Genomic DNA, 17,296 nt, shown 5'->3' on the forward strand with positions numbered 1-17,296 from the left:
CAATTACACCTCATATGTATTCATTAGTGATATCCTGGAAAGCTGACAGGTTTGTGGCTCTTCAGGACTGCTGTATGTTAGCTGGGTTTTGGATTCATCTATGGTTTGTGGATCCTGGTCACATAAGCAGGAAGCATCAGAGAAAAGGCTCTGGGTTGGTGCGAGCAGGATGTATGAAATCACTGCTCGCTGTCACTGACCACTAGAAGAAAACATTTCAAAGGTACTTGGGGAGGGGATGTGAAGAGAGACAAAGGGAGATGCCTGGTCACCGGCTGGAGAGGGGACAGGAGGGAGAGATGCTGAACGATTTGTGAAATTTTAACCACACTTCAGAGGTACACATAACTGCTTCTGTGTTAGAAATTGTTGCAATGTTTGTTAATAATCTACTCCGGCCAGGCCTCCATTTTGGCCTCAACCATAACGTGCACATTTTGCAATTAAGGCCTGCTAAAATTTGCTCTCATCTGTGAACCATTAGTGCACTTGAATAAATATTTCCTAAGAGCCTTAAAAATGCCAGAGCAAGCCCTTTCTTCACAATTCTTAAACCTCACGTTCAATGTCTCTCTTTTATTTATTTTTTAAACCAGACAGCTCGAAAAGCTGCAGCTACCACCGGCTGATCCTTATTTTCATACTCTCCCCCACTTTCCTCTTCACTCGCTTCTGTCTACTGCTATCGCAAGTAAATCAGGGCTGTATGCTATATGAGGTGAGAAACTGCCACTCTGCAGCCAGCTTTGTATTTCATGACTAACACTGTGAAGGTTCCTGGCATTGCCCTGGGGTTCTTTTCTCCTCCCACCTTCACCCTGCGGTTAATACTCAGGAACTGGCAGGTTTTGTCATACAGCCGCTCCAAATTCTCCCTGTCCCAGTAGAAGTCGGGAGTTATCAGCAGATCGGAACTCAGATTGATACAGTGTCTGAAAGAGAAACAGGACAAGAGATTCTGGTTTGAGCTTCCGCACGTGCCACAGACCAACAATGCCTACCTTCAGATCGCTGGAAATACTGCGCAGGTGGTATCTGGGTGTCAAGGCCATCTTATTTATTGAACCGAATTCTCAAACTGTAGTTTATATCTATCTTGACTAAAAGGCTTTACCAGATGCTGATTCTAGGTCAGAATAATAAGAACCCTTTGAACTGGAGAAAAACGGCACATTCTGAAATAATGGCTGATTTCAGGGAGCTCTACAGAATAAAATGTGACTGGCAATGGGATGCACTGGACTGCGTCGTTCTTTTATATGGCAGGATGAGCCTGCGTAGGGCTGGGGGTTGCCATTTATGAAGAAGGCATTGCTCCTGCTTCATTTAAGGTACGAGGTCTGGGCAAGGGGGTCACAGGGTGGGGGTGGGTGCAACTAGATACCAGGGAATTTTTTTGGAAGTGGGGGTAGGGAGGGGGCCACTAGACCACCCTGGATATTTTATTTTTATATGAGGGGCAGGGAGAATGGTCAGGTGGAGAGGAGGAGGAAGATTATGGGACTCCTACTTGGAGCCGATGCAGACCACCAGGCTTCTTTTTTTTTTTTTTTTTAAATGTCACTCTTCCTGTTATCGCTCAGATACTGTCGGAAGAATGACATTTAGCAATGAGATGCAGATTACTGCAGCTGTGTTAACACAGCAGTAATTTCCATGTTCATTGCTTATAATATTCCACGGATATTTTGGAGACCTAATTTTGCAACAGAGCCATGGCTCTACCACAAAGCTTTCTGCAACGGCCCCTCCCCCCTTCCAGGGCAGGGGGAGAACTACAAAATATAAATCAATTATGGACATGACTCTACTGGATCAAGGAGAGAAGTAGAAGGTTCCGGAGTAAAAATACACATTCAAAACAAGAGTACAAAGAGAAAAGAAAAAAATTCTACCTTAAAGCAAAAAGTTCTCCAATTTTCTGCATCACGTCATCATGGGAGAGTTTCATTTTTTTTCTGTTTTTTAACATCTGCAGAGACATTGTTTTGTAAAATACATCAGACATTCCAATGCTAGGTCTTACAAGGCTAGGAAACTGAGAAATACAGTCAGCTTTCCTTTGAATTATTTATGTTTGGAAAAAAAATTACTACAAAAGAGTAACCCCTCACAGTGAGAGGTCACAGGGAGAGCTGCCCGCACGGTGTGGGGTTTGCCTCATTAGGGTAAATGAAAGGCACAACCTCAAGTTCCGGTAGAGTCTGTGGAAAAGGTTTGAAAATTTTTGCAGCACTTTCTAAAATCCTACAGCAATTTTGCACAATTTGTAAATTTTATTTTACTTTATAAAATGGTCTTTTTCTGAGTATCTTGCATGTCTTGATAATTTACGTTCTTTTTCTAGTGTTTTCTGGTGTGTGAAAATTTTTTTAAATAAGCAGTATAGGGAAGGAAGGATCAAAGATGGGGGTGAGGGGAGAGGGAATAATGATCTGGGAAGATAGAGAAGAGGAAGATCGAAGATTGAGGAAGGAAAGAGTAGGATCCCTCCTCATTCCTTCTTTCCACCTAACATGATCCCCTCTCTCTCACGCATGCACTCTCCAATCTCCATTCTCACACTCATGCCCCCCCCCCCCAAACACACACACTATCTCCTCTTGTCTCTCATATACATCTCCATATCCTCTGTCACACATCCAGATCACCTGGAAATCAACTTCATCAGTAATGTAGATTTTCCTGTTTTTGGATGCTGTGGTACCTCTCCTCATGTTACTCTCTGGTTGATATACACATGCTTGGTAGGATGCAAATAGGGCTCCTAATGTATCTGCTTTTACAGATAGATGCAAACACAGTTTGAATCTATTTTTTATTTTCAAAATATAAATGGTAAAGGCTTTACATAAGTCATGAAGCTACTGAGGGAGATCATCCACGTCTGGGCAAATCATTACTAGGAAAGCCCCTTGAAATAATTACAAGACGCTCCTTATACCCTTTCTGATCCTCCAGCTCCAATCAAAGTTAGCGGTAATGTTTTGGGTAAGAATGCTCATGCATGGGTCAACGGGCTGTCAATGCATTCACTAAACCAGATAGATCTAAGAATTAAAAAGTAGAAAACTGGAAACGTTTAATCTACAGACAGGAACTACTATAGAGTATTGTGTGTTAGGAAACTGAGGATGTGGTCTTCCTGAACGGATGTCATTAGAGCGTGTTCCTGATGCGTGTGCTTCCTGTGGCTCCTATTTCACCCCAAGGATGGTTGTTTCACGTCTAAAGTTTTGGCTCATGAATGTTAAATGAATTCTTCCTTTCCCACATGCATAATGCAACTTAATCTTACTAATTCTATTTTGTTTGTGGTTTTATTTTCTGTTTTGTAATTTGTTTATAGACTCGGAATTGTACACTGCATTAGGTATTCTAGCTAGGAAAGAGGTTTATAAACATTTTTAAAAATGTAATTACCTAGCCAAAGTCCAAACACACTTACCTCTGGAATTGACTGGATAGATTCCACAAAATTATCTAAAGATGCTTCCCAAATACCCAGTTTCACTGCAAACAATATGAAACAGGAGAAAATTTAAGTATCTAAGTTGTGGCTGTCCAATCTTTGCATGGGAGTAAAGTACAGCCCACAGGTGCTTTTAATCCAGCTGCACACTCGGTCCTAATGTGCCCCTTGTTCCAGTCTACTATCGATCAAGCTCACTGCCACATTCCACAGCACAATGTTTTCTGATACTGGGTTAGGCTGAAATGTTTAGGCACCATATTACCAAAACCACCCCTTTAAGTCTAACACTGTATCGTACAGATCGCTGCGTTCAATTCTGTCTTAGGAGGCGGTCTGTCTGCGAGTGCGTATCTGAATCACATCATCATAGTGTGTGGGCTCTGTGCTACGTCATGTCAGCTCACCAGAGAGGCAAAGAGCATTGGAAAAGGCAAACTTCTCCAGAACAGCTTCATCTGGCTCCAGCTCCAAATTCAACAAGATTTCCCCCCTGTTGAGATTTGATTGCCCTCTGTAAAAGAAACAAAATAATAATAATAAGAAGAAAACCAGCACAATGTGTCAGTTCTAATCATTCACACGCTTACAATTTCTGTAGTTGTCCTACTTACTCTCCAAAGTGGTAGCCGATGTCTTCATTCTCCCAGTGCACTAATGCCACCTCATAAGGCTGAATTTCATGCCGTTCCAGCAGCCGCATCACATACTTCATCTAGGAAGTGAAACCAGCAGTGGAGACCACAGACAGGTCAAACAAACTGGTCGTAACAAAAGAACATGAGCAATGAAACTGTTGACACAACTTCTAGATAAAATGTGCTCATTTAGAATGTAAGCCTGAAGAAGTAGGAAGGTGAAATTAGATCTTACCTGCTAATTTTCTTTCCTCTAGACCCTCCAGACCGGTCAAGACGCGTGGGTTATGTCCTCCTACCAGCAGAGGGAGACTGAGAAAACACTAAGCTTTTGAAGCCTGTATATATAACCTGTGCAGAACCTCCACTAGCCAGTATAACCCTGACAAAGCAGAGAAACAAAAAACACTAACAACAACTAGCAACCCTGTACGTGGTCACAGTAAACTGCAAAAACAAGAAACATCTTCCGCTTGCTCTTACGGAAACATGTCCGTTTGCCTTTGATAAAACAGTTGGGCTTCTACAGGTGGACTATCAAAGAAGAGCCCCACCTGTCCCGGACTCCTATCACAAAACAGAAATAAACAGTCTGCAATTAGAGAAACAACAATCTACAGCAGCCAAGAATTATCCAACCAACACACCTCCTGGCCTCCAATACAGACAGGGCGGGCTCTTGACCGGTCTGGAGGGTCTAGAGGAAAGAAAATTAGCAGGTAAGATCTAATTTCACCTTCCTCAGCGACCCTCCAGACCGGTCAAGACGCGTGGGACGTACCAGAGCAGTAACTAACTTACGGGAGGGACCTACTAAGGCCAGAGGTCAAAACTGCTGCCCCAAAGCGCACCTCGTCCTTTGCATGCACAGGAATCCTATAATGCTTCACAAAGGAATGCAACGAAAACCAAACCGCAGCCCAACAAATATCTAACAGAGAAATCATACTATTCTCCGCCCACGAGGCTGCCATTCCCCTAGTGGAATGAGCAGACCAGCCCCTAGGCACCACAGGACCCTTCACCAAGTAAGCAGATGCAACCGCCTCCTTCAACCACCGTGCTATGGTCACCTTAGGAGCCGCTGCACCCTTCTTTGGGCCACCATGAAGAACGAACAAACGGTCAGAGGCTCTGAAGTCCTGAGTTCCAGAGAGATAACAACTCAAAACTCTCCTGACATCCAGCTTGGCAATACCACGCTGCTCCGAATCTCCAGCCATATCACCCAACACTGGCAGAGAGATGACCTGATTAACATGGAACTCGGAAACCACCTTGGGCAAAAAAAGGAAAGCACCGTCCGCAACGAAACCTTTCCCTCAGAAAGGACAAAAATGGTTCCCTACAAGACAAAGCCTGAAGCTCTGAAACACTCCGTGCTGAAGTAATCGCCACCAACAAGACCGTCTTTAAAGATAAATCCTTACAAGTTGCAGATACCAGCGGCACAAACGGAGGCCTGATCAAAGCATCCAAAACTAGCTTCAAATCCCACGGAGGCACCATCCGTCACTGAGGTGGACGCAGCAACTTAACACCCTTCAAAAAACGCACTACCTCAGGCACAGACGCGAAGGACTTTCACTGAAGCTTCCCACGAAAACATGACAAAGCTGCCACCTGAACCTTCAGTGTAGACAAGGCCAGACCCCTATCAACACCATCGTGCAAAAATTCCAAAACTTCCGCCACCGAAGAGCGAAACGGCCGAACTCGATGGTCTTCACACCAGTGCTCAAAGATTCTCCAAACCCGGACATACGCCAAGGAAGTGGATCGTCTACGGCAACTCAACATCGTAGCAAAGCCACTGGACGAAAGCCCCTTCTTCTTCAACTTGTGCCGCTCAAGAGCCAAGCCATAAGCGAAAACCGAGCCGGAACCGGCATGATTATCGGGCTTTGACACAGAACTGATCCCAACAAAGGCAGGGCCGCCGCCCCTGCCAACCGCACCAGGTCTCCATACCATGGTCGATGCTGCCAATCCGGAGCTACCAGAATCACCCGACCGAAGTGATGTTCGATGCGCTATATTACTCGACCGACTAACAGCCATGGAGGAAACACATACAGTCACTCCCGAGGCCAAGGCAACAGAAGAGCGTCGATTCCCTCCGCTCAAGGGTCTCTTCAGCGACTGAAAAAACAAAAAATCTCTGAACTTGCGCATAGCGAGCCGTTGCCCTAAGATCACCGAAAGTCCCCAGACCGACACAACTCACTGGAACACTGACCGAAGAAAAGACCACTCTCTGGGATCTAGAGTGTGCCTGCTGAGATAATCTGCATCTATGTGACCTACCCCGGCCACATGCGCTGCCAAGAGAGCCTGAAGATGAGTTCAACTGCGCCGCCAAGGCTCTTCGTCCCCCCTTGACGGTTGACATATGCTACTGCCATGGCATTGTCACAGAGCACTCGGACTGCCTTGTGGCGAACCACCGACGTCAAGGCCTGGAGCACCACCCGAATGGTCCGAGTTTCCAGCCGGTTGATGGACCACTCTGCTTCTGCCCGAGACCACCGGCCTTGAGCTACCTGACCGAGACAATGTGCCCCCCAACCTTGCAGACTGGCATCCGTGACCATTACCAGCCCCTGTGGGGACTCCAACGGCATTCCTGTTCCCAAATTGCGCGGGTTGAGCCACCAGCGGAGACTGAGACGAGGGGCCACCGACAGCGGACAACACATTTCCAAGTCCTGCGACAGAGGGGACCAATGACTGAACAGAGCTGACTGTACCTGACGCATGTGCGCCCTGGCCCACGGAACTACCTCTATGGTCGCCGCCATCAGGCCCAGGACCCGACGATAAGTACGGGCCGTCGGCGCCTTCTCTGCAAGGAACCGACAAATCGGACCCTGTAACTTGGAACCAAAAGGCTGCACGAAGGAAAGTGAAGATAAGCTTCCGTCAAATCCAGGGAAGTGAGAAACTCTCCTTTCCGGACCGCACCAGTGACCGACCGCAACGTCTCCATCCGGAAAGAGGGCACCTTGAGTGCCGCATTGACCCTTTTGAAATCTAAAATGGGACGAAAAGTGTCCTCTTTCTTGTGGACCACAAAATAGATCAAATAGCACCCTGAGCGTTGCTGATCTGAAGGAACAGGAACCACGGCTCCCAATGCGAGCAGCCACCGCAGAGTGTCCCTCACTGCTGCCCTCTTGCTCCAAGACCGACAGAGGGATTCCAGAAACACTTCGGGAGAACAGCGCATATCCGCCTCGAAACACCTTGAGAACCCACTGATCTGACCTGATTTGGGCCCAGCTCTGGTAAAACAGACTCAGCCGAGCCCCAACATGCACCAGAGCCTGAGCCCGCACACCTTCATTGGGAATTGCGGCGTGAATACTAACCTCCTACGGAAAAGCCACGCCCTCCGCGACGATTCTCACGAAAGAACTGTGCGCGCTGGAAAAACCGACCCCTAGAGGTCCTACTACTATTAAACATTTCTATAGCACTACTAGACTTATACAGCGCTGTCCAAATTAACATGAAAAGACAGTCCCTGCTCAACAGAGCTCACAATCTAAATTGGACAGACAAACAGACAGCTAGGGGTAGGTCCCACTCGATCTGCCCGGCCTATACCGCTGAGCCTCCCTAAACCGTCCCCGAGAGGAACTAGTTCTGGCCCCTGCCTTGAACCGAAAATCTGGAAGCCATAGAACCTTGGTATCACTAAGACCTCACACTAACTTGTCCAAATCTTCTCCAAAGAGCATAGCTCCCTTAAGTGGCAGAGACCCACAACCATAGCCATATTTTTTGTCTGAAGTAGGCAACAAATCATAAAAGCCTCAGACAAAAAGGATGAACCCATGTCCAAGTCGGCTAACTCCTGACCCCCAGAAGAACCAACATCTACCGAATCATCCAGGAGCTTCTCGGCCCAACGAAAACATGCCCGAGCTACCAGACCCCCACAAACCGAGGCCTGCAGGGCTAGAGCCGACAAAATAAAACTACGCTTGAGAAAAGATCCCAACTTCCTATCCTGAGGATCACGGAGGGCCGTTCCTCCATCAACCGGGATAGCCGTAGCTATAATTACTGCCGTCACTACTGCATCTACCGTGGGAGCCTTAAAGGAATCCCTATCGTCCTGAGGGAGGGGATAAAGCCTCACCATTGCCTTTGCCACCTTACACGGCAAATCCCATTCCTGACAAATCATCTCCCGGAGATCCTTGTTCATAGGGAAGGATCACGCCTGACGCTGAATGCCCTTCACCAACGGATCCTGGACAGTTTCCCCCAAAGCCACCTCAGGACCAAACTGAAGGGTGGACGACACCTGATCTATGAGTTCTGACAGCTCATCTCTATGGAAAATCCGCACTATTGAAGGATCCTCTCCAGGAATCCACCAATCCTGCTCCTGAGAGCCGTCAATTCCATCTGACTCCCCCAGATCACTAAGCACAGCTTCTGCAGCTACAGGAGAAAAACATTGCCTGTCCTCTGACCACTCTAACCGTGGTCTCTCAGCCAAGACGGAAATAGCCCCCTCTTCCAATTAGGGGGGGGGGGGGTCCCGATCTCCAGGCCTGATACCGCGTCCAGACAAAATCTGGAGGAAAGCCCACCATTCCTGGACCGTCATTAGGCCCTTTTGTGCCAAAAACGGAGACCGCAGGCCCAAAAACAGCTGGCTCCACGGGCCGCGTCAGACTCAAGATGGCGGCTGTTCCCGCCGAAACTGTTCCCGCTGACAGCAGCCCTGCCTACGCTCCCGCTGACCCGGAGACTCCCGACACCATCGATCCCTCCGCGGTCAAGTCGGGGGGTGCCGCAGCCACCTTTATAGGTGCACCGCAAAGCTACACTGAGCACCCGGCGCCTCTACCCCTCGCCACGAGCACGCGCGACATCGGAGGAGCTGGGCCGCCATAAACCACGAGGGAAGGGAAAAGCTGTTCCGCTAACGCGCCAAACCAAAAACTCCCTCACACTGCAAAAGCACTGAAGAAAGCGCTGCTCTCTCGTTCCAGCAAGGAATCGAAACCCCCGTTCGGTCCGCTGAAAATAAAGAAATAAATGCCCTTAAAGGCACAGTACTCCAACTCTGGCAGCTGGAAATTGTAAGGCACTCAAGGCTACAATACTGAGAAAGCAGCCGAGGCACAAAGCTGCCAAGCAAAACGAAATAGAATAACTGACCTTAAAGGCACAGTAATTCTGGCATCTGGAAATTGTAAGGCACTCAAGGCTACAATACTGAGAAAGCAGCCGAGGCACAAAGCTGGCAAGCAAAATGAAATAGAATAACTGACCTTAAAGGCACAGTACTCTAATTCTGGCATCTGGAAATTGTAAGGCACTCAAGGCTACAATACTGAGAAAACAGCCGAGGCACAAAACTGCCAAGCAAACAGAAATAGAGAGCAGCACAGGGGGAGGGACCCAAACATAGGTGTAACACCCCAGGGGGAAAAACTGGGCCCCACCAGACCCAGGGCCCCAAAGCACTTCTTTTTTTTTTTTTTTTTTTTTTACACACACGTACAGGGTACTGCAACAGAATAAAGTTTGGAAGGAAAAAATCCTACGACCCAATGACAAACTACCTCACCAGATTATTGGAGACTGCACAGGCTGTCAACTGCTACCTCTGCTGAGACTGAGAAAATACTGGCTAGTGGAGGTTCTGCACAGGTTATATATACAGGCTTCAAAAGCTTAGTGTTTTCTCAGTCTCCCTCTGCTGGTAGGAGGACATAACCCACGCGTCTTGACCGGTCTGGAGGGTCGCTGAGGAACTCACCATTATTGTCAAACTGCTTATACGAACAGCAGGGCTTGCAAGCATAAGGCTCCACATGGGATATCCTTCAGAAAATCCAGTCTGGGATGGCCTAACGGTCAAGCCAATGAAGCCCTGGCTGGGGCACCCAAGTTTAAGGGCATCAAAAGTGTGCTTCACTGGATTGCCCTTACTCTTCCTCAGGCTGCCTGGCCGATTTGCAACAGGAACCCTGTTTCTGACAGAAGTGCCTGGTTTCCTGTTGCAAATCTGCCAGGCAACCTGAGGAAGAGGAGCAGATAGTGTGGTGCTAGGGAAGGAACACGGTCCTGCTGCCGTGCCACAAGTGTTGCTGAGACAGGTAGGAATGGGACCTGAGGGTTGAAGGCTCATGCCGGGGTTGATGCCTGGGCACTGGAAGGGAGCTGGAGGCTGATGCTAGGGCTGCGATCTGGGAGAAGGGGGCTGATGCTTGAGGAGAGGGTGACAGATTCTATTGCGGACACATAAGGGCATATGCAAGGGAAGATGACAGGAAAGGAGAGGAACAGGTATGTGGAAAAGGCAGGGGCAACAGATGCCAAGGATAGGGGAAAAAGAGGCAGGAGAGCAGATCTGGGGATAGAGGGATATGGGAGCACAGGGACAGACAGATTCAGTCATGGATTTCTGGATGGGAGACGAGAAGACAGACTAAGACTGGCTGAGTTTTGGTAGTGTTAAGTGGGGGCTCAGAGCTTGGGCGAGATTGTAAGGACTCTGGGGTTAGGTAGGATAGAAGACTGAGAACTAGGAAAATAAGTAGGGATTAGGAAGGACAATGGCAACTAGGTGATCAGGAGAGGGTATGAACAGGACCTGTGAGATTAAGTGCAGAGCAACGGAGATGGTTTGAAAGACCTGGAAGAGTTGGGAGGCAGCTGAAAGGGAGAGAAATGATAGAAGGAGACTGAAGAAGATGAGAGAGAATATAAATGGGGGAGGTAAACGGGATTCTGGATGAGAGGTTACGTGCAGAAAAAGCTTTGAAATCTGCAGTTCCTGTTTCTTTGTACAGTGCTCCAATACATCTTCTATGGACAATACAAACCATAGTACTAATAAATAGAATTATTGCAGTGCTGATATTAAACATATAATTCCTTCACACAGAACCTTCAGAGAGGAGTTGATAGTGGGACTTCTGTATAAAGAAGTTGGGATATCAGGAATATTCTTGCAAGTCACATGTTATACATTAAGGGGGTAATTCTGTAGGAGCTCACCTCATCAATGCTGCATTCGGAACCTAACCTTTCAAACATATAGATTGCCCCAATCTGTCTGACCTATCTGATTAACTGTACATTTGTCTTTTTAGATTGTAAGCTCTTCGAGCAGGGACTGTCCTTCCATGTTAAATTGTACAGCGCTGCGTAACCCTAGTAGCGCTTTAGAAATGTTAAGTAGTAGTAGTAGGAGCCATGTTTGGGCATAATCATTTATGCACGTCGTGAACACACACGACAGTAATCCAGTTATGCATTATTCTGTACTTACGCACGCCTTCAGCAGCGTATACTTTGCAGGTGGGCGAGGCACATACATTTATAACTTATACACATATCTCCCAAGTAGTCTAGGTGTAAGCCTTTGTACCAGCTCTATGGCTGGCGTTAGTGCTTGTGCCTAAACAAGAACACATGCCTGGTTACTCTGTATTCTATGAGTATAAAGAAAGTACACACCTCCTTTCCTTTATCGAACTGCCCTCTAAAAGTGCAACCTCACCAAAATCCAGCATCAACCTTATCAATGAATGATTGCCTATACAGTCATCTGGCCACGAACCTTCATCAGTCAATAGCCATTTGGCTTCCAAGCCCCAGAGAGCTTTCTGTTTGTGTGCTTTCAAAATTAACCAGGGAGAAATTGGTATAGGGATACCCTGCAATCTGTTACTAGTGAAAGGAAGTGCAGAACATGCGACCTCCTCAGGCTCAGCAGTGAAAGGAAGCACACAGCACTTGAGCCCTCAGCTCAGGGGAATGGGTCTTATAATTACTGGATACTGTAAGGTGAAAAGATTTGTGTACTCACAGTTTTGTCCTCCACATTCCAGAATACTACTGCACCTTCCCTGTGTTGAAAGGAGATACAGATTCATCAGACTAAAGGAGAAATTAGGTCTTACCTGATAATTTTCTTTCCACTAGTTCTGCCCACTATTCCAGAATGTGTAGGATAGCTGTGTCCATCAACCAGCAGGTGGAGACAAAGATCAGAAAACTGAGCTGAGATGTATCTCTCTTGGCAACCAGTCCAATTGCTCAATATTTATGTAGATGCTACACCGAATATGAAGATGTGTTGCCACCATTTCTTTTGCATCCTGTGGGATTCCAGGCTTGCACACACTATAATGCCTTGATGTGGGCTGGCCAGTGAGTCCCACAGCAGGAACACCACTCAACTGCCTCAGCGGAAGCTGCCATTTACCCTGTCACCAGCACAGCACAATGTGGCCCAAGCGTTGAGTAAGAATCCCTGCCCTGCAGCAACTAGAACTTGAAGCCTTCCAAGGGGTTCCAAGTCAAACTTTAGTTGGACTTACCACTGCTGGCTGCTCCCCACAAGCTTACAGACTTCACAAATCTTACCACAGATGAGAAAGGCTCAGGACTGATACTCCATCCCTACTCTCTTCAGGATTGATCTCCATTCTCCATCCCCACACTCTGCAGCAAACCTCTTTCCTTTTTTTTTTTTTAAAGGTTGTTTTTCTAGAAAAAGGAGAGCTCCATAAGAAACAAGGAAGAGGTGAAGGGAGGGAAGAATTAAATTCACTAGGTCACTAGAGACAGGGATCTGAAGACCTCCAGATATGACTCTGCAGACTCAAGTCACCTGCAAAGCTCAACTGGGAACCAGTCAACCAACAGGATCAGGAGCAAATCACTCAAAAGCAGAGGACAAAAAGTGTGTCCATCTACCTGCTGGAGACAGAAAATACTGAAGAGCTTGTCTGGATGCCAAGAGAGAGTTGTGTGTCAGCTCAGTTTTCAGTTCTCTATCTCCACTTCCTGGTTGATGGACACAACTATCCCATGGGTTCTGGAATAGTGGAAAGCTACATAATGGAAGGCAACTGTTTTCTAGTACAACCTTAAAAGCCTGGCTTATCCAGGGACTTGTTAGTACTGCTGTAGCCTGGGGGACTTTGGGCTCTAAAATGGAAGGCCAGTGCCTCAGTGCCCCTGCTTGACAGACATGCTGGAACAACGAAAGGGACTGAATAGGAAGGCAGCACAAGAAGGCGACTGTGGATCATCTGCTGGTGACAATTTTGGAGCAGAATGAACTCAGGAGGTGGCTGCTTACTCCACTTCTTCATTAAAGCAGAGTAGCTTAAAAGAGCAGTGGGCTAAGAACCAGGGGAGCCCAATTCAAATTTTGCTGCTGCTCCTTGTGATCTTGGGCAAGTCACTTAACTCTTCATTGCCTCAGGTACAAACTCTGGAGAGAGAATATACACTGCTTCAATAGCTTTTCAGCTGATCACGGGGCTCATGTCACCAGGGACAGGCTGTGGCAGACGACATCATACTCTCACTGCACACATGGATTTCTAGTTCCAGGTTCATGGCTAGCTCAGCCTGGAGCTCAATTAACTGATACAAGAGAATGAATCTCAAAAAAGAATTGTGAGTAGCACAAAGGAAAACTGCTTCACAGTACAATACAATATATAGAGAAGTCTTATTTCACTACTACATAGAACTAATAAAATCTACATAGCCATAATATAGCCTGATGTTTTGGCCTAGTTACTGGACTTCCAAAGGTGCACATGGACGTCTCTTTATCCCCCCCCCCCCCCCCCCTTTGAGAATGCACTGCTGCTCTCACCATTAATGAGGGTAGTTAGACTCTGGAACTCATTGCCGGAGAAGGTAGTGATGGCAGCTGGCCTTGCTGAGTTCAAAGGGGGTCTGGACCGATTCCTGAAGGAAAAGTCCATCGATCGTTATTAAATTTTGGGTTTTTTGGCAGGTTCTTGGGGCCTAGATTGGCCGCTGTCGGAGACAGAGTGCTGGGCTTGATGGACCTTTGGTCTTTTCCCAGCGTGGCGGTGCTTATATGTGCTAATTCAGAACAGCTTATCAAGAAGAGCGCAGGCCAACAGAACTTCCAGTTAGTCTCCCATACTGTGATGGTCTGGTCTTGTAGAGCATAAAGAGGTCCAGTTACTTGTACAGTACACACACACTCTTTTCTGTAAATGGTTTATAAATCTAAACCCAGGCCTTTTCCTTCATCCTTGGTAAAATCAGGCCTGGTCTTTCACTCAGCGTAAATCAAGGAGGCAAAAGTGAGGAGGGCCCGCCTCTTCCTGTACTCATGCTACAGCTCACCCCCAAGCAGAGCTTCCGATATTCTAGTGCAGGTACCTATGAAAATACAGTTTACTGAGCAATATAGTTTGTATGTTTCTGTTAATGATAATGAATAGCAGTAACGTCTATCCTCCAAATGCTACAAAAGTAGCCTTCCACCATACCTGAAGAAAAATATCATGCCAAGGTCCTTCTCTTTGGCAAAATGTTCGGTAACCATCACCAAAACATTTGCTGCATCTGTAATCAAAACCAAAAGAGGTGAGAAGGCCACTGGGCCACCAGGGAAACTTGTTGGGGGGGGGGGGGGGGTTAGGGGGCTGGACCTATTGGACCAGCCCCTTTGTCTAGGGAGGAGGGCCTGTAAGCATGCAAATGCATGCTGGACAGGGCTCCCCAATGCTCCGCAAACCCTAATACCAGATCTGAGCTGGCGTAGGGTTTTCCGTGGGAGCAGCACCAATGTTTGGCGTGATTAAATAAGCAAATTTTACAAATGATTTTGTCGATTCTAAACAGGTACTACTGTGACTGGCCTCATTGTGCCATCAGATGCCAGCTTGAAACAAACAGAGGTTCCAGGAGTAGATGAACGATTCAGCAGCTGTAACAATCATTCTATCTGCAAAGCACTTTGGCTAAAAAGTCTATACAGAAAAGTAAACACTGACTATCCTTGGATAGGCATCCGAAACACTCTGCTCCTAGCAGAACCTCTATTTTTCTGCTTATCTTTAAGATGTTTTGAATGTGATAGAGTTGCAACTATTTTGTTAAGAAAGATACCTCTGGGCAAACTTTTGACTTCAAAGTATCCTTGAGATGTCAGATCATGGCAGAGAGTCTCGAGATGATACTCATCGGCTGTTGCAAATGCTGTACACTGCATCAGATCCTACACCACAACCAAGTGAAAGGCAAAGGCTTGTGAATATGCACAACGCACACATCCATATTCAGAACTGTTTCATAATATCTGCTTGTATACTATGACTTTGTTTTATTAACATCATGCTGACCAAGATCCTGCAATACCAAATATTTATCTACTAACATTTTTCCACTACTCATGATGTATTGTAAGCCACTTTGAGCCTGCAAAGAGGTGGGATAAGGTGGGATACAAATGCAACAAATAAATAAATTTATTTTTCTTAGGGAACTCAAAATGAAAAAAAGCTGGAACACATTTTACTCCAGTGACAGAACAGAGAAAACTTGCACATAAATTGATTCAATGTTGGATGCTATTAGGTTAATGCAATGTTGAATAAAATTCAATGCTACGTTATCTTCATGAGTCAAATAAATATGTTTCTAGGTTATCTAGTCCAGTGTTTCCCAAGTCCAGTCCTGGAGTACTCCTTTCCAGTCAGGTTTTCAGGATATCCACAATGAATATGCATGAACTTGATTTGCATATACGTCCTCCACTATATGCAAATCCCTTTCAATCATTGTGGATATCCTGAAAACCTGACTGGCAAGGGGTACTCCAGGACTGGACTTGGGAAACATTTATATAGTCAAGCCGATCCAGAAAAAACTGTGTGAAAAAGAAGGTGTTTAAACTGCTGATGTTTCAATTTGGGAGAATACACCTGAGTTTACTCTTACCAGGGTAATTTTAGACAGAGGAACCATCTCTGGACCTAAGCATAACTGAAGCTCTTCACACCCTTGCATTTTTATCATATTCTGCTGCCTAAAAAATACAATTCAAAATGTGTGAAATTTGTTTCATTGATCTACACAACATCCTTTACACTTTCAACATGACAGAACAATTATAGAAATATTAAGAGCTGGAAATGCGTTGATTGCATAAGTGTTTACAGCATTTGTCACAGCAACCCCAAATTAGCTAAAGTTCCAAAAACTGCCTTCACAAGCCTCATGATAAGATAAATATAAACATCTTTATCTAAATGACAACAGAAATACTCCTGAATGAAGAACTGTATGAAGTGAATCTGAAGCAAAGGTTTAAACATGACAACCACGAAGCTGCCAACCCCCCTCCCCCCCCCCCAAAAAAAAACAACAAAAAAGAAAACAGAATAACATTATTCAAAAATACAGCTTGGATATCCCCCTTAGGGTACTGTCAGGCCCTTCATTTTAAGGGAAAACAGTCTGGCAAAAATCTAGCCACTGCCTTCATCAGGCTGTACCCCCAATGTCAGCAGCAGGGTTGCCAGGTGGAAAAATTTTTTCCCACCCAATCGAGCCCAAATCCAGCCCAAAACCCGCCCAAAGTCAAACCCCGCCCCTGACACCCCCACCCCCGCGTCATCAACCCTGCCCCCGCCGTCATCGGCCCCGGCCAAAACGTCATGAACCCCGCCCAAAACGTCACTAACCCCGCCCCCCGCGGCCGAAAAAAAACACTTTTAAAACCGCCCAAACGACCCAAAAGGAGCCCAAAAAACCGCAACCCGCCGCGGGCAAAAATTTCCTGCGGCGGGTCGCGGAAAACCGCCCAATTGGGTGGTAAAACCGCCCACCTGGCAACACTGGTCAGCAGCCATTGGTTATGGAAACTGCTGAGGAAAGTCACAGTAAGGCCTAAGATCACCTTAAAAAAAACTACAGAGCTCTCTCTGGCTGAGACTGGGTAAATGTCAACTGTAATAATTTCAAGATTACACCACAAACATGCCTTGTATAGGAGAGTGACAAGAAGGAAGCCATGAGTAAAGAAAAAACATGTGTGTCACATACTGTTTGCAAAGAAATGCTTGGGAACACTGTACATACGTAGGAGGTGGTCTGATGAGACTAAAATGTTTCAATGATAGTAATATGTGTGATGCAAAAAGAACACAGAGCCTCCCTCTAGTAACAGATCTCTGCAATAAAGCATGATGGTGGGAACATTTTGTATGGATGCTTTGCAGCAGCAGGGACTTGAAGGCTGGCACACATTATGGGAAAAATGGATGGTACAAAGTACAAAACAGAAGAAAAAGTGGAAAATGGACTAATAACTCCAGAGACTGGGACAAGATCTGTGTTTCGGCTACAGGCCTTCCTCAGGAGTCTC

At 46.3% G+C, this 17,296-nt stretch overlaps 1 protein-coding gene across 4 annotated transcripts in view; it reads right to left on the reverse strand.

Moving 5' to 3' along the window:
- Positions 1–17,296, reverse strand: part of RMND1 (required for meiotic nuclear division 1 homolog) — a 34,243-nt gene that overhangs the window by 10,205 nt on the left and 6,742 nt on the right. For all 4 annotated transcript variants that reach the window (XM_030213908.1, XM_030213910.1, XM_030213907.1 and 1 more), the window contains 8 exons: positions 15,037–15,145; positions 14,415–14,490; positions 11,954–11,993; positions 4,087–4,187; positions 3,880–3,986; positions 3,449–3,513; positions 1,896–1,972; positions 812–932 (listed from right to left, as the gene is read on the reverse strand). In XM_030213908.1, coding sequence (XP_030069768.1) covers positions 812–932; positions 1,896–1,972; positions 3,449–3,513; positions 3,880–3,986; positions 4,087–4,187; positions 11,954–11,993; positions 14,415–14,490; positions 15,037–15,145 — 696 coding nt within the window. The remainder of the gene's footprint in view (positions 1–811; positions 933–1,895; positions 1,973–3,448; positions 3,514–3,879; positions 3,987–4,086; positions 4,188–11,953; positions 11,994–14,414; positions 14,491–15,036; positions 15,146–17,296) is intronic.

This window comes from Microcaecilia unicolor, chromosome 9 (assembly GCF_901765095.1).
Source record: "Microcaecilia unicolor chromosome 9, aMicUni1.1, whole genome shotgun sequence".
Lineage (NCBI taxonomy): Eukaryota > Metazoa > Chordata > Amphibia > Gymnophiona > Siphonopidae > Microcaecilia > Microcaecilia unicolor.